The sequence below is a fragment of the Daphnia pulex genome, chromosome 7, assembly GCF_021134715.1.
Source record: "Daphnia pulex isolate KAP4 chromosome 7, ASM2113471v1".
NCBI lineage: Eukaryota > Metazoa > Arthropoda > Branchiopoda > Diplostraca > Daphniidae > Daphnia > Daphnia pulex.
This window is the reverse complement of record NC_060023.1, coordinates 1,374,998-1,399,703: the sequence shown is the minus strand read 5'-3', so window position 1 is coordinate 1,399,703 and position 24,706 is coordinate 1,374,998. Positions and strand designations below refer to the sequence as shown.

At 39.9% G+C, this 24,706-nt stretch overlaps 2 protein-coding genes and 4 long non-coding RNA genes across 22 annotated transcripts; 4 read left to right on the top strand and 2 right to left on the bottom strand.

Annotated features, from left to right (window-relative positions):
• Positions 1-66: 66 nt before the first annotated feature.
• LOC124197142 lies at positions 67-2,440 on the top strand. Its single transcript, XM_046592428.1, has 5 exons — positions 67-384; positions 523-1,018; positions 1,082-1,949; positions 2,021-2,162; positions 2,223-2,440. The coding sequence occupies exons 2-5, from the start codon at positions 881-883 to the stop codon at positions 2,287-2,289; spliced, it is 1,215 nt and encodes a 404-aa protein (XP_046448384.1). The 5' UTR covers positions 67-384; positions 523-880; the 3' UTR covers positions 2,290-2,440.
• A 1,019-nt stretch (positions 2,441-3,459) lies between these two features.
• LOC124197140 lies at positions 3,460-4,935 on the top strand. Its single transcript, XR_006876015.1, has 5 exons — positions 3,460-3,798; positions 3,880-4,006; positions 4,078-4,182; positions 4,251-4,397; positions 4,469-4,935. It is a non-coding gene; the product is annotated as an uncharacterized LOC124197140 (long non-coding RNA).
• A 3,224-nt stretch (positions 4,936-8,159) lies between these two features.
• LOC124197138 lies at positions 8,160-13,158 on the top strand. Of its 9 annotated transcripts, none has more exons than XR_006876011.1 (11): positions 8,160-8,383; positions 9,280-9,309; positions 9,378-9,471; positions 9,549-9,669; positions 9,734-10,641; positions 10,698-10,812; positions 11,282-11,435; positions 11,832-11,994; positions 12,058-12,204; positions 12,262-12,474; positions 12,879-13,158. It is a non-coding gene; the product is annotated as an uncharacterized LOC124197138 (long non-coding RNA). The 9 variants fall into 9 exon arrangements; XR_006876009.1 differs by having other exon boundaries at positions 8,260-8,383; positions 9,553-9,669; positions 11,791-11,994; XR_006876012.1 differs by lacking the exon at positions 8,160-8,383 and having other exon boundaries at positions 9,062-9,309; positions 9,553-9,669; positions 11,791-11,994; positions 12,252-12,474.
• Positions 13,159-14,678: 1,520 nt separating this feature from the next.
• LOC124197137 lies at positions 14,679-15,015 on the bottom strand. The gene is made up of 3 exons (XR_006876005.1): positions 14,969-15,015; positions 14,806-14,909; positions 14,679-14,734 (listed from the first exon to the last, which is right to left on the bottom strand). It is a non-coding gene; the product is annotated as an uncharacterized LOC124197137 (long non-coding RNA).
• A 935-nt stretch (positions 15,016-15,950) lies between these two features.
• Positions 15,951-16,266, top strand: LOC124197136. The gene is made up of 3 exons (XR_006876004.1): positions 15,951-16,001; positions 16,065-16,162; positions 16,230-16,266. It is a non-coding gene; the product is annotated as an uncharacterized LOC124197136 (long non-coding RNA).
• A 1,853-nt stretch (positions 16,267-18,119) lies between these two features.
• Positions 18,120-23,411, bottom strand: LOC124197115 (speckle-type POZ protein-like). Of its 9 annotated transcripts, none has more exons than XR_006875983.1 (13): positions 22,735-23,406; positions 22,042-22,644; positions 21,857-21,944; positions 21,418-21,766; positions 21,039-21,330; positions 20,795-20,932; positions 20,287-20,706; positions 20,064-20,208; positions 19,763-19,903; positions 19,666-19,703; positions 19,462-19,604; positions 19,117-19,307; positions 18,120-18,976 (listed from the first exon to the last, which is right to left on the bottom strand). XR_006875983.1 is itself a non-coding variant. In XM_046592415.1 (2 exons), the coding sequence occupies exons 1-2, from the start codon at positions 23,233-23,235 to the stop codon at positions 22,081-22,083; spliced, it is 1,065 nt and encodes a 354-aa protein (XP_046448371.1). In that variant the 5' UTR covers positions 23,236-23,411; the 3' UTR covers positions 21,960-22,080. The 9 variants fall into 9 exon arrangements, 1 of the variants encoding a protein (XP_046448371.1); XR_006875982.1 differs by having other exon boundaries at positions 19,462-19,601; XR_006875980.1 differs by having other exon boundaries at positions 19,462-19,601; positions 19,666-19,903; positions 21,418-21,576; positions 21,654-21,766.
• Between the last annotated feature and the right edge of the window lie 1,295 nt (positions 23,412-24,706).

The window sequence follows — 24,706 nt, the reverse complement described above, 5'->3', positions numbered from 1 at the left end:
GTTTCGGAGGAGTTCCCATCTTTGGTCGGTGAAGTAAGATGAAATCATCCAAGCGTCGAGTTATGCGTTATGGAACGTCTTGTTTTCCCCCGCATATCGACCACAATGTCGACAAGTTAAGGTAAGACTCGCAGCCCGTTGCTAGGTAGGTACGTTTTACGAGAGGTCTTTGCACTATCTGCGCCAAGAATCGACGCCCGATCGGGTTGGCTCCTCAACCGGATTACATCCATCGTTAAAGAGCTCTATTGTCTCATACGCGTTTATTTGTTATGCATCAAACTGAACCTTTTACGAGCCCCCCCGAAACCATTTTGTTACGCGGACGTGTTGTTCCGCCCGCAACGCAATTGTTTATGGGCGATCGTCGTTTGTGCTAGCCAGGTAAGTAGAACTTTGATAGATTTATAGCTGTAAATGAGAAATGACCGTTATGTATTTTTAGTTTTTCTAATGCACCAAAAGTTTTAACTGTAAAGTTTCCTCAAGTTTGATTGCTAATCGCTTTTTTTGCTAATTGAGTGGCGGACTCTTTTTCTATGTATAGGCAAGTGTCAGATGATGGCGACTAGTTCTTTTCTCCGTGAGATGGGGATGTTATAGGCTGACGACGTTTTGCGGTTGTCGTCGACAGCGAAACCTGTTATGTTCACGCTTGATTTCCCGTTCGTAACCAAGCAGCAGAAGACCAGTCATTACACCCATTAGAGACAACGTTCGCCACAACACCTTGCCGGCTAGTGGTAGAGAAAAAAACGAAGCCGGAAAAGTAGGAACGGAAGAGGATGAAAGAGAATTTTTCAGTTATTCTACGGCCGGACCACTGGCCAGACGTTTAATCGACAAGTTCTCGCGGAAAAATCGTTAAAAAGAAAACATCATGACTTCTACTATGAACAAGAAACAAATTTCCTACGTGGTGGCTGGTCTGGTTACCTCGATTGCATTGATTGCATTCTGCATCTGGGCAGGCGTCGGCGGATTTTTCGACAGGTTCAGTCATTCCCAAAAAAAAAATGTAAGTTGAATCGAATTTTCTATTTCATCATTTGATACTTAATTTGTTGTTTGGCTTACTCAGGAGACGTCGGAACCAGTGATGTCGATTAAAGATAGAAGAGGATTCATTTTCAGTCGATCGTCTGATCATCCGGAAACTGTTCGAATTATTGCCAGTGTCGCTACGTCAAAACCTGTGCCCATCACTCACCCCAATGTTTCTTCATCTTCCGGGGACCATTTGGCTAAAGTTCAGCGTTCTGAAACTATGGCGACTTTAGCCAACGAAGGATCTAGCCAGTGGGCTCAACGCCAGCATTTAACCCCGACGCCCAAATCCTTTTTCGACCTACCCGACTCCCGAGTTTGGGGCCCTGCCTTGGTGCAGCAGCAGAGCCGAACGGCGAATCGAAACAACGAACGCTCGGATCTTTTTTACCAGCCGGTCGATGAGTCTATCAGAAACTGGGATCACGATTCTTTCAACATGAGCAAACTACTCAACACTGTCAGCCGCATCTTTGGCGTCGACTTGCAAGAAGAAGATCCTCACGTGAAAGCCAACGAGAATGCCATTAGCGCCGATCGTTCTTCGTGGGTGACGCTGAGTTATTTGAGTCTCAGCATCTTTCTTCTTCGCCAAATGGATCGACTCTTGAAATTGCAATCGGAGCCCGTCGATCCGCTCCTGATGGAAGAAAGAGGCCGAAGCATGAGCAGCGCACTACAACCCTGGACTTACAATAGTTTGAACTTGCTTTTCACCGAACCCAGTAACAACACGGACGTGGAAAATGTAGTCAACAACGCGGCCGGTGAAGATTCGGCCGATGATTACCTCTGGGCTGCTCACAATATCCTGAAAGCTTCCAAGGATTCAAATGGCGAAGGTTTAGACTGTATTTGGTCTGCTTATTGCACGGAAATCAACAGCCGGGCATCTCTGGAAGGTATATTTGTCAAGTGAAATTAATTTCTTCCATTGGTCGTAGCACTGAGAATGTGGGAATTTTATTGACAGGAGTAACAGGAACAATAGCAAAGATGAACGCTGTAGTGTTGAAAATGGCGACTGGCTGGCTGAGTCCATCTACCGCTATGATCAAATTGATTCGCGCCCCTTTTGACTGGAATGGAATCGACTGCAATAAAATATTCCCAAGGTATATAAATAAGCATTTTCTCGTGACATAAATCTGATCTTTTCTTTTTTTTTGTGAAAGTTGTAAAGCGGATGATGCCGTAAATTACCTGGTCCGTCTAGCGACGACCACGTCTGGTTCCAACTAAAATTCGGAGGGATACTATAACGGTGGAGGTATTTCGGTTCGCATAAACACACCGTTCGAGTTCTGTTACGTTGTAATGTTCGTTAACTTGTCGCGTGTGTACGGGTTGGTTGGTGTATCATATCATTCTAATAAATCCTGATTATTGAGTACGTTTGGGTCCACGTTCAGCGTCTTGTAACCGAGCGGAATAAGGAAAGACGCGCGTTTTTACTACCGATACTCAAACAACCTCGTGTAAACCACAAAGGAAAATGGGCAATTTGAAGGATATGTAGTGTGAAAATGTTAAAATGCAGCAGGAGGAGAAAAAGGAAATTACCCACACTTTTCCGATTGAACAGTTTTATCGATGCGGATGCCGCAGTCATCTGGAGATCTCAACAAAAGGTAAATGTACTTGGAATACTTGGAATTACAAAAATTCCATTTCCAAGAAACAGACGAAAACATCCTTTCTGCAATTGGCCACCAGATGCTGTTGACATCAGTTTTTTTTGAATTTTGAAAAGAACAGACTGCATCCAGCTTCCGCAAGAATTTCTTTAAGGGAGGATAATGTTTTAAGGAAGGATAATGTTGTAGTCAAAAGCTTATAATTTTAGAAACAGAGCTCATCTTTCAAAATTGTGAAATTCGATTCCTTTTCGCCAAACGATTTATTTTTTTTCTTACTTCCGGTTTAGAACTGAGTCTCTAGCATGATAACTATTGATCTAACGTAAGGGTTATTGTGCTATGCGACTTACGTCACCAGGTTACCAGTTCCCCCCGGGCCTCTGGTAGCGCCAGTACTTTCCCTACACAGTACACACTTTCTTTGATTTGGTTACATTTGTGATTTTCACCAGCCCGGGCGTTGGTATTATTGCTAGTAATTCTGAAATCTGTGGAAATGCCCAGAAAATAGCCCTCTTCTTCTTAGTTAATTGTAAATAAACAAGTTTCTAAAAAAGTGTGTTCTTTATTTATTTTGAGGGGAATTTTTACTTACTGACGGCTAAATTTTAAACTTAAATGAAGTTGCCTGATTTTGTCATTATAAAATAACGATTAACACCATTTTGAAAAACCCGCAATAATTATTCTTTATGGCCACCTAGTAGAGGAATTTTGAACTGCTCTATCGAATCATGCATGATTGCTTGTTGTCGTCTGGTCCACGTGGCGAATTGTTAGACCGGGAAGTCACCGAACACCGAAGAAAAGAAATTATATTTATATTTTAAAAATATAACTGAGATTACTTTGATCTTCTCATAATTATTTTATAGAATTTTGTTTTTAAGACCACGTAATATGGAAAGAATCTAGGCAAACAGTAATTTTATTGTTTAAGACTAAATTCTGTTGATTTGGGACACAAAGCTGCATAAAGCATCAACACATTTTTTAAAAAAGTTTCTGTGTAAGAAACTGAGGGCCTGTTGCAACTATTACCATTTTCAATCACTAAAATCTGCATGATAGAATCAATGTTTTCCTGTGCACATGCAATGCTTCATATAAAGTGAGCAATGAGCTATATCATAATTATTGCAAAATTTTCTGTTTTTTTAACCCTCACTAAATTTTTCACTTATTTTAACAGATTAGCAAGGGGCATTAAATATGAAATGCACACATGCATGGAAATATTTCAAAACAGGATGTTGAATTGGGCTAACTATTGAAAGTCCTGAATGCTGCAATGCATACGTTTTATTCTAACCAAAGAGGTCACACTATTTTACTGCTTATCATAATTTTCATTACTTCACTGTGGAGCTTAAAGCTACCTTTCTTGTAGGTCTGAGTGCCATCTCTCAAGTGTACACTATCAACGATAGTTCCGTTTGCAAGAGGAAACTTTTGACTCAAATCTTCAAACCTTTTCTTCTTTCAAAAGAAATTAGTAAGCCTATTTATGCAATGCTTGAAATATTTGTTAGACCTAAATTCTTATTTACATTGTTTTAAAAGCTGCCACTCTTTCTATGACCAATATGATGACCAGCACCAGCAGTACTTTGAGGTTAGAACTCTACGAAGTTAAAAAACATCTTCAGCCCAAGTACCAATAATCACATTGGTATTAGGGTTAGTTAAAATTAGTAGTTGGAAGTTGAGGTAAACCATGAAGAAGATGAAACAGCCATCACATTCAAAATTTCTTTTAAACTTGTTTTTATTAATCATAGACCAGATGGAGAATCAGTGCTTGTGCAATTACAGTCGAGAGTAAAGGAATAAAAAAACAGATGATCCTAAATTTCCCCAGTTGACTGCCTATATTCAAGTCATCGTCAATCAGGAGCGACAACAAGGTGCAGTAACATCGGCCCGGTCTTTAGAAGTGATCTTCAATTCAACAGCAGCTGCCGAATGGTCCTTGGATTACGAAGTTTTTCTTAGTTATTCTTCGTTCAAGATTAAAAAATTCCGCAAAGTTCATGTAAAAGAATAAGTAATCACATGGAACCGTGGACACATTTCAAAAACAAAACAAAATTGTCTTTCATTCTCCTCTTTATTCAGATGCCAATATTGCACACCCTTTCATTCGTGACGCCATTCGTGAAATTGTTGGAACATGACTGACTGTATTCTAGCTAGGTAATATTATTTGTGCAAATTTTTAAGCTAATAAAACTATCTTTTGTGATAACGAATAAGTCAGTTAAGTATTATCTACGTTATCTTCAAATAACCTAATTAGGTCAAGATGTTGGCATTAGATCCCCCCCCCTCAGCATGCATGAAGCAAAATTTGAAATTAACACTTACACTTAGTTACATGAGTTGACTTGCAGAAATGTGAGATGATGTTGTCAAGCCAGCGTCATCACAAGGATTAAAGGGGAGGAGAGACAAAATAACTGTTTCAAGGCTGTTCGCTACCAAACGATGTTGAGTTCAAATTGGGTCAATAAAGGTTACTCCTCCCTTCAATTGCTCCATTTTCATCTGACCTCGAATACTGAAAAATACCTCCAGGGTTTTTGCTGCGGGAAATCGGCGTGCCGATGGGCATTCCAGAGACCAAAAAATGCTCAGTAGTCCACGTATTCGCACGGTGTGCACTTGTCTCTAGTTTGCTGCTGTAGTTTTGCATCTTCACGCCTTTGCACTTGGATTAATTTCGTTTTATGCATTGCCTACACAGTTTTTCGTGGTTTCTCTGTAGTGTTTTGTGTCGTTGATGGTCGTAGATTTCGTTTTACTATCTCATCACTATATCAGCACAATTGCATCTGCACTGTAATAGTCTTGTAGTGTTTGTAGATTGACTCACCTTCTTTGTTGTCCACACCAGTAGCTACTTAATTAGAGTAAGCCAATCTAGATAAGGTTAAAGTTAAGTATAAGTTAAGGATATTGTAGGTTAAGCCGTTAAGCTAAGCTAAGGCTATTGTAGGTTAAGCTAAGTTAAGGTTTAAGTTCACGATAGAGTTAGTTGCCAATTTACTGTGATGGCTCTGTGGTGTAGAAAATTCGTCTTTAGCAATCCCCAACCCTAACGTGTCAACTAATAACCTTTTTTCTTTCAGGAAATTGCAATCTAAATTCAATGTTTTAGCTGTATATATTCTATTTTTGCTTAATTGATTATGGTTTTAAAAAACTATAAAGTTTATCCATAATTTGTCGTTGATGTAAATAGGATCATGGACCGGAGAGGATCGCCGCCGCCACTACAAGATAGGACCCTGGCCCACGGGTCAAAGGTACATTTCATTTGATTTTAAATGCCTTCAACTTCTTTTATTAATGTTTTTGGATTTTCTTTAGACTGGAGAGGATCGCCGTCGCCCTCGTCGCAGCCCTCGCCGCCGCCGCCCTCGCCGCCGCCACCACCACCACCGGAGCCGCTTCAAGATCGCCGCACGCTAGGACCTTCGCCAATGGATCTCAGGTATATTTTTTAATTCTAAGTGCCTAATCATCCCTTTTTTTATGTACTCTAGATGGAACCCAGGACCAAGGAGGATCGCCGCCGCCACTACAAGATCGTCGCTTCAAGATAGGACCCTGGCCCACGGGTCGAAGGTACATTTTATTTGATTCTGAATGCCTTAGACTTCTTTTACTAATGTTTTTGGATTTTCTTTAGACTGAAGAGGATCACCACCGCCGCCGCCGCCGCCACCACCACCACCGGAGCCGCTTCAAGATCGCCGCACGCTAGGACCTTCGCCAATGGATCTCAGGTATATTTTTTAATTCTAAGTGTCTAATCATCCCTTTTTTTTATGTACTCTAGATGGAACCCAGGACTAAGGAGGATCGCCGCCGCCACTACAAGATCGTCGCTTCAAGATAGGACCCTGGCCCACGGGTCGAAGGTACATTTTATTTGATTCTGAATGCCTTAGACTTCTTTTACTAATGTTTTTGGATTTTCTTTAGACTGAAGAGGATCGCCGCCAACGCCGCCGCCGCCACCACCGGAGCCGCTTCAAGATCGCCGCACGCTAGGACCTTCGCCAATGGATCTCAGGTATATTTTTTAATTCTAAGTGTCTAATCATCCCTTTTTTTTATGTACTCTAGATGGAACCCAGGACCAAGGAGGATCGCCGCCGCCACTACAAGATCGTCGCTTCAAGATAGGACCCTGGCCCACGGGTCGAAGGTACATTTTATTTGATTCTGAATGCCTTAGACTTCTTTTACTAATGTTTTTGGATTTTCTTTAGACTGAAGAGGATCACCACCGCCGCCGCCGCCGCCGCCGCCACCACCGGAGCCGCTTCAAGATCGCCGCACGCTAGGACCTTCGCCAATGGATCTCAGGTATATTTTTTAATTCTAAGTGTCTAATCATCCCTTTTTTTTATGTACTCTAGATGGAACCCAGGACCAAGGAGGATCGCCGCCGCCACTACAAGATCGTCGCTTCAAGATAGGACCCTGGCCCACGGGTCGAAGGTACATTTTATTTGATTCTGAATGCCTTAGACTTCTTTTACTAATGTTTTTGGATTTTCTTTAGACTGAAGAGGATCACCACCGCCGCCGCCGCCGCCACCACCACCACCGGAGCCGCTTCAAGATCGCCGCACGCTAGGACCTTCGCCAATGGATCTCAGGTATATTTTTTAATTCTAAGTGTCTAATCATCCCTTTTTTTTATGTACTCTAGATGGAACCCAGGACCAAGGAGGATCGCCGCCGCCACTACAAGATCGTCGCTTCAAGATAGGACCCTGGCCCACGGGTCGAAGGTACATTTTATTTGATTCTGAATGCCTTAGACTTCTTTTACTAATGTTTTTGGATTTTCTTTAGACTGAAGAGGATCACCACCGCCGCCGCCGCCGCCACCACCACCACCGGAGCCGCTTCAAGATCGCCGCACGCTAGGACCTTCGCCAATGGATCTCAGGTATATTTTTTAATTCTAAGTGCCTAATCATCCCTTTTTTTTATGTACTCTAGATGGAACCCAGGACCAAGGAGGATCGCCGCCGCCACTACAAGATCGTCGCTTCAAGATAGGACCCTGGCCCACGGGTCGAAGGTACATTTTATTTGATTCTGAATGCCTTAGACTTCTTTTACTAATGTTTTTGGATTTTCTTTAGACTGAAGAGGATCACCACCGCCGCCGCCGCCGCCACCACCACCACCGGAGCCGCTTCAAGATCGCCGCACGCTAGGACCTTCGCCAATGGATCTCAGGTATATTTTTTAATTCTAAGTGTCTAATCATCCCTTTTTTTTATGTACTCTAGATGGAACCCAGGACCAAGGAGGATCGCCGCCGCCACTACAAGATCGTCGCTTCAAGATAGGACCCTGGCCCACGGGTCGAAGGTACATTTTATTTGATTCTGAATGCCTTAAACTCATTTTGTTAATGTTTTTTGGATTTTCTTTACACTGAAGAGGATCACCACCGCCGCCGCCGCCGCCACCACCACCGGAGCCGCTTCAAGATCGCCGCACGCTAGGACCTCCGCCAATGGATCTCAGGTATATTTTTTAATTCTAAGTGTCTAATCATCCCTTTTTTTTATGTACTCTAGATGGAACCCAGGACCAAGGAGGATCGCCCCCGCCACTACAAGATCGTCCCCGCCGCAGCAAAGGACTTCGAAGATCTTTAAATGGTACGGTATAACTATTTCTTGTCTAAGGTTGTGTGAGTGTTTTATCGTGTTAAATGTGTGTGTGTAAGTATACATTTGTTGTTTATTCCCTATCCAATATAACCTTACCTTCACATTTACGGTATATCATTATGGTCTAGAAATAGTAGTCACTCCAATACCATAATCCTATTTTCCATTCACATCACTCTTTTGGTTAGCCAAGATAAAAATTTAGTTTTTCTGGTCTAGATTTAGTTTAGTTATAGTTTTAGTGTAATATAAGTTTAGTTTTAGTTTAGTTTTTTAGTGTTCTAGACGGTGGATAAGTGTTTTAGTTTAGTTTTAATTTAGCTTTAGTTTAGTTTTAGTTCAAGTTTAGTTTAGTTTAGTTTGTTGAGTACTTTAGTCTGGTTTAGTTTTATTACAGATAATTGGATAATTGGTTACCATCTAGGTAGTTGTTAATGTAGTTTGGTTTTACCTTATCATTATAAATATAATAATATGGTGCCGTTATTAAAAGTGGAAATTGCTATACATTCCACGTTTTTCCTCTTGGTGTAAATTCTGGCAAGGCCATTCAAGATTCATCGGCGTTTATGTTCGTTACTTCGTTGTTTGATAACTTTGATTAACCAGAGGGAACATTGAGGCAATATCGACTACTGCGCTTACTTTTTTCGCTGAGCTGTGTTAGTCTTTTTTTTTTTTTTTTTTGTTTTTTTCTGTTTTCCGAAATCTTGAATGACACATATCTCGAATCTGAATTCTGATTATCATAATATTTCACATATCTGAAGTATTTTTGTTTCGCAACGTCATACAAATTGATCGCATCATTCGCATGTTCGGCTGTTCGCATCATTCGTCATTTCGTCTGCTGTGGCGTGGTTTGGTCTGATCTGGTCTGTTAGTATGGTTTCTTACAACAACAACTGGGAAGAGTGAGTGATCACGCTGAGTTGATAATAGAAGGCAATTAATCATTTAAAAAATAAACATTTGTGTGTAGGTAATGCAGCAAGAAAGTAAAAAGTGATAAAATTGCAGTTTGAATCTGGTTCAGAAATGGACACATGAAGATCCTCAAGTTTAAATTTAACTAGGTAATATTTACCAGCCTTCACATTCAAATTTTCCTCAATGCTTATTAAAATTTCTTTAATGATCACATGGGAGGAAGGAAGAAAGAGCTTGTGGGATACAGGCTAAAGATGAAATACAAGATTGGTGTTGACCAAAGCAATCAGCAGTATATAATGTGATTCAAGAGAATTGATCGTAACATGGTGTATCCAAACCAAGTAATAAAATTATGATTTTAGTTAAATATTTTCCCCTGATTTCATGATATATTTCTGTTTGCAGCCAAAGTTGTAACTAGACAGCTTTAGACAAGTTCGTCTTCATTGAAAGTCAAATCAAGCTTCCACAAATTGCAGCTCATGGACATTGTGTTGACTCCACCCAAGTTGTAAAACCAGAGAAAGAATTTCTCATTCTCATGCAGTGGCAATAGTTGAAGAAAAGTTGTCCGAAGATCTAAATGACACAGAATTTTACACTTGCAATTTCAAGCAACTGTTGGGCTTCGGTAACCAAGTTTGAAAGGGATTTCAATAGATTTGAATAAAGAAAATTCAAAACGTTTGAGAAAGAGCTGAAACACGAAAAATCCAATGGGTCATTACTGGAGTAGAGATCTCATTGCTTGGTGCCTACCGTGACTTATTGGTCTAGCTCTACGACGGTAGAAGAAAAATGCTGCTGGTGTAGGACGTTGATAGTGTTGCACTCATCCCCTGACGGCAGAAGAACAAGAGATCCAGGTCCTCTATTTATTGGCATCACGCATCACCCCATTGATTTCACGTGACACGAATCGACACAAATTGCTGGATTAGATTGACGACTCGTTTTTTATAAAAAATGGACGACAACGCAAAAGGACCTCAGGCGAGAGACGATTTTGAAAATGGTTTATCCCGACTGCTAATTCAGACGAATCTTGATTTCGAATTTGATAACATTGCTGGACCGTCAAAAGCCTTCCATTAATCCCTGCTGAAAGATGAAACTTTCTTCTGGACCTACGTTAGAAGAATCTTTGCAGATCGATTGCCCTTACCATGTTATAGGATACCAAAGCCCTTCACTAGAACTCGCCCGAAAAAAAAACTGGTCGACTTTGACGAGTCTTTCGCGAAAATCGATAGTTTGGCAGCCATCGTCGCTTCCGCCCGAATTACAAGAAGTCATCCTTTTCGATTTTCTTGGTATGTCACAATCAAAATTACGTGATTGTTTCTCTTATCTGAATTTATATTTTTAGAACTACAGGAGAAAAACTGAAGTTTGTCCGATCCACTTATCATAAGCAAAGTGCGAAATTATTCACACTCACATTTCCTAATCTGAAATTAAAAACAGAACAAAGCATTAATCAGGTTAGTACTGCAACTACCTTTTGTACTTACTTTTACCATCGAATTTTAACGCCACTCTCATCTGAGCCAATGATATAACCCATAACAAGATGCGGAGTGAAGGGCTTTCTTTCCCGTTCGGAGCAGAATATTTTTTTGATATTTTCCCCTGTATAAGATATTAACTTGCCCCGGTGGCATGTGTTGGTTTTCAATGCCACTACTCAGTGATCTTACAAACGAATGCACATGTTTGACACATGCATACGCTTTGTCACTGCCATCAAGTCCCACCAAGTCTCACACGCAATGGCGTATATACAGGAATACGGAATCATTTCATTGCCGCTCAGCTTCACAGAGAATAATATAGTTATGCTGTGATAGGTTTATGAAGTACCTATATTTTAACAGTCTTGAGATATTTTATATCTAAAAGCGCTACTAACTTGTACCGTAAGATTTAATATCCGTTTTTTTACTACCCTAGTTTATCTCTCTTCATTCCGATTCCCTCACTACGCTTCTACTCAACTGTCAACACCTTTCATTCGCATAGTTGACCATTTGAATCTTGATATAATAGTGGTCGCTTCCGTGCCGCTGTTACACACCTGCAGTCACTCACCACGGACTATGCCCAGGTACCCGACAATTTACTTATTAGTGACTGACGTTAGGTTTTTTAAATAAAGAATGTATTCAAGAATTTATTAGAGTTCTATTGTCGGGTATTTTTAATAATATTTAAAAAAGCTAATGTAAAAAAAAAATTCTTTGTATGCGACAGTAGAACTCCAAAGACATAAGAACTCCTTTTATAAATATTATTAAAAATACCTGACAAAAGAATTCCAGCACGACAGTAGAACTGCACTACGCGAAAATAGAACTCCAATAAAATCTTTAATTATTTTTATGATCAACAGTAGTACTACATTGAATTTTATATTTCAAATGTCCGACAATCCATCCATCCTTGATTCCTTTCCCGTACAGTCAAACGTGGTAATCGTGGAGGAATCTTTTGGTTCCGTCAGTAGGTGGCTAAAATCAAGTTGTCCCCCAGCCGCCAGATGACGCAAGTGTCTTTGAGAGGACGACATTTGCTCCATTTTGTTCCGAAACGCCAAGTGAAAAGGTATTCCAAATACGTTACGGAATTGCGGTGTCGATCTACATTTTCAGCATTGAAATTTAATGGTAAATTCTAGTTTGTATTTCTCAAATGTAATTAATCCTAGACGTTGCTGTGTGAATTTACAGGCAATCTGGCATATAATTTCCACTTGGCCGAATAATCGGTCACGTCTCACGTGGACTGAAACTGCTTTCCATTTTGCCGAAATGTCGTCCGTTGTTAGCTGTAACTGTTCGGATGTACGTCTCATCTCACGCAGAAACACTACAGAGGTAGTAGAGAAATTTTGTTGATCAATATCCCTGCAATGATGCTATAGATTTTATTAGTTGGTGTTCAGGTTGGAGATCCTGTTGCTTAGCTGTGCAGAATGTGAGAACTCGAAAATTCTAAGCTCAATGGCTGGCATCATGGCCACAGTGGTGTTGTTGCAGCCAGCTGGTGAAAGGCGAGATTGAGTCAAGTTGAGCTGCAGCTGCTGCATGCAGTTTATCGAGCTGGTGTTATCTGGAAGTGTCATTGCAGGAAGACTTTTTGAAATGGTAAGTTGATTGAATTGATTGGTTGTCACTTGAAAAGTCTTGCGTCTTTTTTAATTTAAAATTCAACTGGCAAGTAAAGTAAGATCTGATGTAGACAATAAGTGGTGTGATTTCTTGCTTCCAAATAATAGTTTTCATAAAAGATATCAGATAGCGATCAGCTTCCTTTGAGTTAACAACTTTCTTCTGATAAACTAGAACAAAAATTTCTACTCTCTATTGCAAACTTTTTCTAACACTTAAGAATTAGATGTACAGAATTCTCTTTTCCTGATACTTAATCTTCATTTAAAATTTCATTTGCCAATGGAATCTTGGAAAAATGTCTGATGTCATTTGTTTTACACAATTTCTTTTGCATCTTAAGTTTGATCATGGAAAATGATATTCCTTTTTCCCCATAGGACTTGGTGATACTTAAACTATTCCTGTGCTGTTCAATGTGCAGTGGTTTTGCAGCCTGTTTCCAGTTGAGAGAGGTGATTATGAAGCTGGTACAGGATTGAAGAAAAAGAACTTAAGTAGCTGTGCTGGTGTTCTCCTGAAATTGCTGTGCCACAGGAGTTGCAGATAGTGTTTGGTTCCTCATAGAAGTTTACTTAAAGAGTCTGGAGATCAGCCACTTCTGCCTATAACTTGTGTAAAACTTCAAAGTTGTAAAAAATATACAAGTCGTGAACTAAACTTTTTTTATTATAAGTTATGAGACACAACAAACAAAAACATTAAAAGGAATTGCTTTATTGTCCCACCTCCACCCACAATTCCACCACATTTTACAATCACATACATACATACATACACTTATAAGTTAACCCGTTGGCTGCCACGCCATACAACCCGTAGGTTGCTCTCTACTACACTACGCGCCACGTCTGAAGGATCCGTGACCAAAGTGGGACTTGCCATTGCTGACAAGTCCGGGCTGACACGGTGACAGGAGAATCCATCACCGCATCGACAAGGGGGAAGTCCCTATAGTGCATTGCCTTAACAGGCGCCTTGCGGCAAGTTTTGGGCTGGTGCGACTTTCCAACCCCGCGGCATGAAAACCACGAGACCGAACAGCGCACGCAGCCCGTGCAAAGGAGCTAGGGGAGAACAAAGGCGTGGCAGACAACGGGTTAACTTACACAAACACAAACATGTTACTAACAACAAATGATGATCCACGCTGACATTTTAGAGATACCGGCGTTGTTTTGGTGTCCATCTTCTCGACGTCTCTTCTGCATTACCTGATTAAAGAGAAAACAAATCTTATTTAGTGACATGCCAATAAAAGTTACATAATACAGATAGAAAAAATAATCAGGGTTTTTTAGCTCAAATATTTAAATATGCAATTTTTTAAAGTTTAAATCAAGCTTGCAATGTTGAGAACTGTAAACATAACAAAGCTCACTTGCTAGTCTTAAAAAAAAATTCCGGAAGTATACCGGAAGTAACCACAGCGCCTCAACCATCGAGCTGTCGTCAAAATAAATCACATATTCGTGATCCCCATGAAATTTGGGGTCGATTAGGTGGGATTTAAACGAAATCCAAAATTTGGCCAAAATATAGTTCAGGAAAATTTTCGAAACCGGAAGTACGCAAACGTAAAAAACAGAACATGAACTTTACCACAAATTTGACGGGGATCACGAATATGTGGTTCTTTCGTACGTCAGATGAATATTTACTAAACTACAGACTGAAATGAATAAACCGGAAGTAGAAATAAAAAATCAAATATCGAAAACCTAACAAGTGAGCTTTGTTGGGGGAATAGTTATCGTTAGTTATCACTAAATACTTCAACAAAATAACTGCCAATAAATGTTTTAAAAGATGTTCAAAGTAATGAAACTGACTGTTTTGACAGCTGCAAATTTTCAAAAAGCCATCTAGCGTTAGAAAAAAGAAACGTCAAAGTAAAACTTTGTTTGCGCGTAAGAAGGGCCTGATTTTGGAAACTATTACACAGACAGAATTTAACGCAACTAGACTATTGGTAGATAACCTACGAAAGTAAGTCAATTGTTGGGTACCTGGGCGTAATCCCGTGGTGAGTAACTGCAGGTGTGTAACAGCAAAGGAGGTAGCGACCACTGAAGTGTTCCAATAACTCGTCGGTGAAGTAAGACAAGTTGTAGCAGCAAAAGCAGTGAAGCTAGATGAGCGTACGTCGCGAAGATAAGGATGGAGCAGAACGTTGCTGGATGTCCCTCTTCCTTCATGGACAAAGGTCAGCATTGGCTTAAGGATCTATTATGTGCTATGTAAAAAAAAATGTATTGCATTAATGAATTGAAAATATAACAGTTACTAAAGCATTTCAATCTTTACCTATACTAACAAGCACACTGAAGTTTTCATGATAAAAAACCGCAAAAATAGAAATCACAGCAACCAACAGCCTTACTCCTTAGGTTGAGGTAAATTTCCTGATGCTAAAGAAAGTGTCATGAAGTATTGCAGTAGCGAGGTGATAGGTTACATTGATGCTTACCTTTATCATATGGGTGAATGTTGCTGAATTTAGTAAGGCATTTGACGTGGTTGGTGTGGTAGCAGTAATGGAGAAATACCTTGTCTCCACACATTTGTATTCCACGATATGTGAGCTTCCAACATGAGTTTTAGGCTTTTGACAACATGATGGGTCTATTGGAGGGAAAGTGACTGAGCGCTAAGTCAACTATTTGGAATGACTGGACAGCATGCATCTAAAATTTGAAGAAATAAGTTAGTACAGTATAAAAATAAGAAAATTGGGTCAAGATAAACCTACGTATGATACGAAGTTCAATTTGGTATATGAAATCAAAGGAATATAAGTATTAATTAGCATCAAATTGTTTCGCCCATTTAGCCTCGTTTACGATGTAAAAACAACAAGGGCGACACTAGCGACATCTGGTAATGAGTTTTGAAGTTTGTTGCACAGTCGAAGCTCAAATTATCGGAGTTCTATTGTCGCATGGGGAGTTCTACTGTCGAGCACTGGAGTTCTATTGTCGTTTGTCGGGTATTTTTTAAATAAAATATTGGGTTTTTATTTTCGGTGGAGTGCTATTGTCGGGTTTAAAAAAAATAATATTGCAACCAACTTAGGATTCCAAACTCATTACCAGATGTCGCTAGTGTCGCCATTGTTGTTATTACATCGTAAACGAGGCATAATAACGAACGAAACAGTTGGATGCTAATTAATACTTATAATCCTGTGATTTCATATACCAAATTGAACTTCGTATCATATGAAGGTTTATCTTGACCTAATTTCCTTATTTTTATATTGTAACAACTTATTTCTTTGAAATTCTAGATGCATGCTGTCAGTTGTTCCAACAAGTTGACTTAGCCCTCAGTCACTTTCCATCCAATAGGCCCATCATGTTGTCAAAACTCAAAAGCCTAAAACTCATGTTGGAAGCTCACATATTGTGGAATAAAAATGTGTGGAGACAAGGTATTTCCCCATTACTGCTACCACACCACGTCAAATGCCAAATTCAGCACCATTCGCCCATATGATCAAGGTAGGCATCAATATAACCCATCACCACGCTACTGCAATACTTCATGCCATTTTTTATCATCAGGAAATTTACCTCAACCTAAGGAGTAAGGCTGATGGTTGCTGTGATTTCCATTTTTGCGGTTTTTTATCACGAAAACTTCAGTGAGCTTCTTAGTGTAGGTAAAGATTGAAATGCTTTATTAACTGTTATATTTTCAATTCATTAATGCAATACATTTTTTTACAGAGCACGTTATAAATCCTAAAGCCAATGCTGACCTTCATGAAGGAAGAAAGACATCCAGCAACGTTCTGCTCCATCCTTATCTTCCCGACGTACGCTCATCTAGCTTCACTGCTTTTGCTGGTACAACTTGTCTTACTTCACCGACGAGTTGGAACACTTCAGTGGTCGCTACCCTTTGCTGTTACACACCTGCAGTCACTCACCACGGGATTATGCCCAGGTACCCGACAATTTACTTATTTTCGTAGATTATCTACTAATATTCTACTTGCTTTAAACTCTGTGTCTGTGTAATAATTTCTAAATCGGGCCCTTCTTACGCGCAAACGAAGTGTTTTACTTAGACGTTTCTTTTTTCTAACGCTAGATGGCTTTTCGATCATTTGCAGCTGTCAAAACAGTCAGTTTCAGTAACTTTGCACATCTCTTTAAAAGTTTATCGACCGTTTTTTGTGGTAATTTTGTAGTAATAATTGACGATAACTATTCCCCCAACAAAGCTCACTTGTTAGATTTTTAAAAATGAGTTTTTTTTCTACTTCCGGTTTTCTCATTTCTGTCAGTAGTTTAGTAAATATTCATCTGACGTACGAAAGAACCAGATATTCGTGATCCCCGTCAAATTTGTGGTAAAGTTCATGTTCTGTTTTTTACGTTTGCGTACTTCCGGTTTCGAAAATTTTCCTGAACTATGTTCAGGAAAATTCTCGATTTTGGCCAAATTTTGGATTTCGTTTAAATCCCACCTAATCGACCCCAAATTTCATGGGGATCACGAATATGTGATTTATTTTGACGACAGCTCAATGGTTGAGGCGCTGTGGTTACTTCCGGTATACTTCCGGAATTTTTTTAAAAAGACTAGCAAGTGAGCTTTGTTCTGTTAACAGTTCTCAACATTGCAAGCTTGATTTAAACTTTAAAAAATTGCATATTTAAAATCTTTGAGCTAAAAAACCTGATTATTGTTTCTTTCTGTATTATGTAACTTGGCATGTCAGTAAATAAGAACTGTTGTCTCTTTATTAAGGTAATGCAGAGGAAATTTCGAGAAGATGGACACCATAACGTCGCCGGTATCTCCAAAGTGTCAGCGCGGATCATCATTTGTTGTTGGTAATATGTTTGTGTTTGTGTTAGTTAACCCGTTGTCTGCCACGCCTTTGTTCTCCCCGCTCCTTAGCATGGGCCGCGCCGATAGGCGCCTGTTTGGCAATGCACTATAGGGACTTCCCCCTTGTCGATGCGGTGATGGATTCTCCTGTCACCGTGTCAGCCCGGACTTGTCAGCAATGGCAAGTCCCACTTTGGTCACGGATCCTTCAGACGTGGCGCGTAGAGTAGTAGAGAGCAACCTAAGGGTTGTATGGCGTGGCAGCCAACGGGTTAACTTATAAGTGTATGTATGTATGTATGTGATTGTAAAATGTGGTGGAATTGTGGGTGGAGGTGGGACAATAAAGCAATTCCTTTTAATGTTTTTGTTTGTTGTGTCTCATAACTTATAATAAAAAAAGTTTAGTTCACGACTTGTATATTTTACAACTTTGAAGTTTTACATAAGTTAAAGGCAAGTGACTGATAAACTCCAAACTCCTCAAATAAACTTCTATGAGAAACCAAACATTATCTGCAACTTAATTGTTACGCCAACTAAAGTTAAAAACAGAGCTGTTATCAAAATTTTTTAGTTAACACCACAGTATATTTCTTTCTTAAATTGCCCACTAAATGAAGTTTGGCCAAGCACCAGAATACGTCCGAAGGCAGAGTGACTAGGGCAATAGTCTTCTCCACTCCAACATGCGAAATAGTAAAGATCCAACAAAATTCAGAAAACGTCGCAATGTCAAAAGGCTTTTAGGTGGCAAGAGAAGTCATTCAAAATGATTACCCAGGTTAATAAAATTTATTTTCTCATTAAAGATCAACAATTCCCAGTGACTAGTAACTATCAAGATATGACCGACAAATTTGAACATGATTGAAAATTGAAAATTCGACTCTAGTATTTAGAAACGTCTCTGTAGTAAGTTGGAGAAGCGTAGGGTGTGGTGAAATATTCAGGTACCTTAGTGGTGTAGTAACTCGGGATAGAGTAATAGTTCGGAGCAGCGTAAGTAGTGGTATAATACTCAGATGCATTGGTAGCGTAGTACTAAGGGGCCTCGGTGTGGTAACTAGGTGTAGCGTGGGTTGCGGTGTAGTAAACTGGAGCCTCGGTGTAGTATTCCTGTTCAACGTAGTACGAAGGAGCAGCCGGTGTGTAGTAAGTCGGGGCTGCGTAATACTTGGCCACCTCAGTTGTAGTTGTGTAGCTTGGGGCAGAGTAATACTTCGGGGCTTCGGTGTAGTGGCTCGGGGAAGCATAAGTTGTGGTGTAATACTCTGGAGCCTTGGTGGTGTAGTACTTGGACGGCTCGGTTCAGCCGCTTTGGTGGTGTAATTAGTTGGAGCCTCAGTGTAGTAGCTAGGAACTGAGTAATACTTGGGAGCCTCGGTGTATAAGCTGTGGCAACATACGTGTAGTACTCCGGTGACTTGGTGGTGTAGTGTTTGGAAGCCTCGGTGTAGTACTCAGAATCTTAGGTGATGGTGTAATACTCTGGAGCCTTGGTGGTGTAGTAATTATGGTCCTCAGTGTAGTAACCGGTTGGTGCGAATGTTGTTGTGTAGCAAGGCGGCGGCGTGGTGCTTTGGTATACGCCATACCTAGGAGACATGGTTACACCAGTGATCGACCCGACCTTCAACGATACGACAAACGGCAACAGCACGACATTACAATCAAATAGGCGGTAAATGATTTGAACATTAATATTCAATACGGTACATTAACAGATAAAAACAAATAATTGATACAAACTCCATGAAACAGAATATTTACCCGATTACGTACTGATAATAGGACGAAGAATGCACTTGGTGACAGTGTACTGCAATTGTTCATCCATGTTCCGTTGACAGTGTTGTTCTCTCCAGCCAATCGCCCTGATACAACAGCATAGTGATGATGTTCCATACGACGACGACCCAATTCCGCAATTTGATATCACAAAAGAACGCAACATCTCCAGCCTAATAAAAAATAAAGTCCATACATAATAGTTAGAATCTAATTTAACAAGAACTTCATATACCATCTAACAACAACATCAGAGCAGTCAATGTTGGTTAAGTTTTAGTCAAAAGTATTACAATTTATATGAAATAAATGTTCAAGGATTCTTACCTACCAGACGTTCGATCGTGCTTCAAGCCCGGTATTGACTCGATAACCACCAAAATTGGAATCTATTTCCAAACCAGAAGCGACAGCCAAATCCGTGTTTGCGTCCCAACCGACAACAGCGACGACTGGTCAGTTTAAATCTGCTGAAATGAATTCCAGATTTTAATTAACATCGCTAAAACATGTACTGAAATAACTGTTTACCTTTTGACCATCATTTAAGGTCAATGCAACCTTGTAGTCTAACAAAATTGCACCCTCAACATTAGCTTTGAGCAACACAAACACTTTCCGTTTTCACCTTCTCGGTTGTCCATTGGCTCAAATATTTAGGGAGGACTCGGCCTATGTTACCGCCATCGATGTTGCGGAACAGCGTTACGTGCTCGAGGGCATCTTTGAGGGCACCATTCAGGGATTGGAAAAGATTTTCGTTTACCACCTACAAGAAAATAAAGGCCATTTTTGAGCGATTCGTAACCAAAGAAATAAATTGCATAGAGAGAATAAGTTGCGTAGATTATCAAAGTTGTTCAACATTCCATAAAGGAGTAATCGTTGAGACTTTTAAAGATGAACTTCGTTTGGCATAAAATGTTTACCTGTGGCAATAAGGCACTTGTCGTAGGTGATGGTACGGCCATCGTCAAGTTCGGCTCTCCGACCGACAATGTCGGTGTCCACGTACGACTGCTACGCCACCTTTATCTTTGCCGTTCAATTCAACGGGATTGCAATAGAATTCGTCTTGTTCGAAAGAGAGCATAGGAAGAAAAACATGTCATTAGTACATGTTCCACAAAATTGCAATAATAAAGAGCTCACCTTCGCTCTTTGCTGTTCCACTGTTTGAAACGAAGTTAATACGAAACTTCGGGGCTGCCGTGTTGTGTGTCGAAGATACTCACTCGACTGATTTCTATCGTACTTGGGCGCTTCTGTGTAATATTCGATCGCTTTGGTGGTGTACTAAGCTGGAGCCTCAAAGCAGTAGCTGGGAGCAGAATAGTACTTAGGAGTCTCGGTGAAGTAGGATGGGCAGCATACGTAGTTGCGTAGCACTCGGGAGCCTCGGTGGTGTAGTACTCGGGAGCCTCGGTGGTGTAGTACTCGGGAGCCTCGGTGGTGTACACATGCGCTTTGGTAGCGTAGCTCGGGGAAGGATAATACTTCAACGAGGCTTCGGTGTAGTAGCTCGGAGCAGCATAAGTTGATGTGTGTAGTGCAGCACGACGGCATAGTTTACTAGACAATGTTCAATTATAAAGAGCATATTGTCACATAGAAATAGAATAAATTGATACAAAACTATGTAAAAATACAAAATATTTACCCGTGATTGAAAACTGGTAATACCACGAAGAAGGCAATTGTTGTCGTGTTGGAGATAATCTGTCGATTTATCGCCTTATCTCTCTCATGGTCGACATCAACGATACAACACCCAACAGCAACACAACGCCATTATCAACTAAACAATAAACGATTTGTAAATTAGTTTTCAAATATAACTGGTCATATTCAACTAACAACAAAATATAATTGATTCACGACTCGATATAAAATTGAATCCTTACCAATGATGGCGAACTGATATTACGACGAAGAGAGCAGTTGTTGCCGTGTCGGAGATCCTCACTCGACTGCTTTCTATGGCATTTTCTCTCTCCTTTTATACGATTTTTTTCTCACCCTCACCCCCTAAGCCTTGCGGCTATTGCACCTGCTTGATAATGGTGCAACACGTGTCGTTTTCACCGGTTCTTACCCAACCTCTTCACCATTGCATGACACGTAATGATCTCCATGACCTTCGATTGAAGGAAAACTGGCCTTTCCTTCTGCAGGTTGACGTCGCTGGGGATGGGTCTACAAAAAAAAACCAATATCAAAATGAATACATCAAAATGAATACATCAAAATGAATACCAAATGGTTACGGGGCTTAAAACTCACTTTACACCAATTGACATCAGAGTCATTTGACTCGTTTCTTCGGTGAATGAATAAATTTTCCATTTCGAACCGTTTGAAGGACAGTCGGCTATTTTTTAAATATTTCTCTTTTCTAGGCCAATAAGTTCTCAAAATGTTAACACTGGACTAAATGGACAACTACGTCACTGGTTACCATCACACTTTCGTACAAAGGATACTGTTAATTTCTCAAGAATTAAATGTGATTAACTTACAGCGCGTCGTATTATCGATTGGCAATAACAACCACCAAAAGAAAAGATTTCGTGAAACTCACTATTCAGGGATGCGGATGCCATACTAGCTGACCGTGCGATAAAAAGCAAATCTGCACGAAGCAATCAACCGTGGAAGAATAAACATTTAATCGGATTTCTAATTACCTTAGAAATCTAATAATTCAGAGTCAGACCAATACCTTGCTTAAGTGTCCAGTATCATGCTGTACGTGTTGTTATTGCGAGGATCGTGAACACATGTGGATTTTGGTGGTGACGCTGGAACCGCTGGAAAGCACATAATTTAAGTAAAAAAGAAATCGTATTTATTATCGATGAAGCTTCAAACATTTAAAAGTACACAAATAAACGACAAATGTCTGACCATTTAAAGTTATACAAAACTCTTCGGCTGGCGTATTTCTTAAACAGAAGCATAGCGTCGAGTCACCAGGAATCCAAGCTCCGGATAGTTCTTCATCAGGTTCTCCCATTCATTCGAGTGACAAATGATTTTGAAATTTCTGGCCACAAAGTCAAGAGCTGCTTCTTCGATTTTCTCCACCGAATGAAGATTTGCCCAGACCAACAAGTCAACGGCATTACTCTTCCGAACGCTTCTCAGCAGATAACGAACGCACTTCTCCTTCAGGTCCTCGATATCGTATTTGTCTGAAACTACGAACAGGGGTTGAGCAATGACGTCCGTCAAAGGAGCCAAAGTCTGGCCGGAGTAAATGTAATGTAGCATCTCCTTGAAAATCTGTGGCCGGATGTCTTGGACGAAGACTTTGCCCGTCTCGGACTCTCGAAGGTTGTGGTAAAACATGGCAGAGAAAACGGGACTTCTGGCAGCCAAGATGGAAATATGGCCACCGATTTTCTCCTCGTCTTCGAACAAGAATTCGACATCGCAGTTCGTTTGCTCGACAAACACTTTCTCCAGTTGCTCGAGTGCAATCAGCTTGCCACGACAGAACTCCTTGGACTATAGATATAAATTATTAGTAAATACATTGCAACATTAAAACGGGATTGAAGCAAACACTATTCACACTTGAATTACAATATTTTTTACCTTGGGAACTTTCACATTGTCCTTATCTTCGGCTAATGGTGTTTTCTGGGTGTCCGTCAGCTGTTTTGCAAACTGCAACCAAAGGTGGAAGGTGGGGTTGCCAAAAGTTTTAATACTAAATTTTCCTGAAGTCCACTCATCTAATCCAACAGCTTTTTCCAGATTTATTCTTCTTTCCTCTTCATCGTTGATTGTAACCCAAACACAGCAAGGCAGATTATGGTCACAATTAAAGATGGCGTCTTTTCCTCCACACAGACTAGAAATGTTGCTCGAGCATTTGATTAGCGACAAACGCAGTTCGATGCAAACAGTGTTAAAACTTAAAAAATTGAACTGAAAACCATGAGTAAATGAGACTTTAAATGAAAAGTTGCTTCCTGGGGTGTTCAATTCGAACATTTCATCGATTTCTCTGTTCGAAAATAGGAGGCTTTTTAATGTTTTCCATGTCACACAATAAGTAACACCGTCTTTCTTTTTTTCAACTTCGATCGACATCGTTTAAAAAAGAAATGAACGCAACCAAAAAAACAATGCTACGAGAAAACAAGTACTTGATTTTAGAATTCGAAAACAAGAAATGATCAGCAAGATAAGATTTCTGTTCTCCTCATGGCATGATAAGTTAACAAATAACAACAGCGTGCACTCCGTGCAGCAGCAGACTACCGTTGAAAACAAAAGCCAAAGTAATACGGGTAATGGTAAACCCTCTTCTTCGCCCCTTTGGGAATTTTCTTTTTGAAAATAAATAAAAGGACTTGATGGCAGTATAACACTAGAAAAGTTAAAATTAGAACAAGGACTAAAAATAGATTCCCTTCAAAATTTGGAAATGAATCAAATATCTCTAAGATCTTATACAAGTTTAATTAACTATCGATTACAAAATCTATTTCCGTTTGGGCGGTTTGGGCACCAAAATTTGAATAGAAATCACACATTTCTTTTTAATAAAGCAGTTTTGTTTCAATATGTTTATTAGGTTAACTTTCCCTTTTAATGTCTTATTATTCAAATAGAGTCCACTATTAATACACATGGAAGCCTGGAAGGTTCGCGATTATATCCCGAACAGGAAAAATGGTAACGATTACTTTGTCGAGTGTTTTCCAAAATAGATCTGTGTTTTTTGTTATCCAACAAATACTCGTCCACGTCGACAGACATCGTGTTGGAAGCGACGTGTACCTGCCCGACACAGCAGAGGGCGGTGATTCGCTAATCCAAGTAGAACACCTGCTGCTGAAACCGGTATTCCGAAAACGGAATAATTTTTGTTAAACTTAATCCAGGAAGTAACCGAAATACATATTTTAAAATTATAAAACATAGAAACCATCGAAAAAAAATGTATTAAATAATTATTAGGATTCAAAAAAGTTTTGCATGTTCAAGAATTTGAACCTTTTATTTCAGTGAGGTTATCGTCCGGATTTTCGTAATAATCTGACTAATATAATCAATCAGTATAGTCAAGGCAGCTACCTAATTGCAACCAATTTACTAACCATATTTCGAATTTTCGATTTTCGATTTTTCGATTGGAACCATCTCGGCATCTGTGAGCCACTACTTTCGGTTAACGTAACCAAACCTCAATTATGATAGTTTTGTATTCAGTTTTCATTGGTCAGTACATATGCCTAGTGCCTTAACCACTACGCTATGGAGACTCACAATATATTTTAAAAAATTGCATTTTATTAAGTAATGCTACATATCAATTTTTCTGATTTTAAGCATCATCACAGCTGGATCACTGATGTTGTGGTCATTCCGGCAACGATTTAGAAATTACGGATTCAAGCTGAGCAAGATAAAAGAAAGTACCGTCGCAGTTTCACGTATACTAGCACTACGAATACAAGCGAATTCCTTCCGAGTCCACTAGTCGTAGTATTATGAAGATCGAGAATGGTACAAATACAGAGTGTTGTAGCACAGGCAAAAGAGGTGACTATAAAGG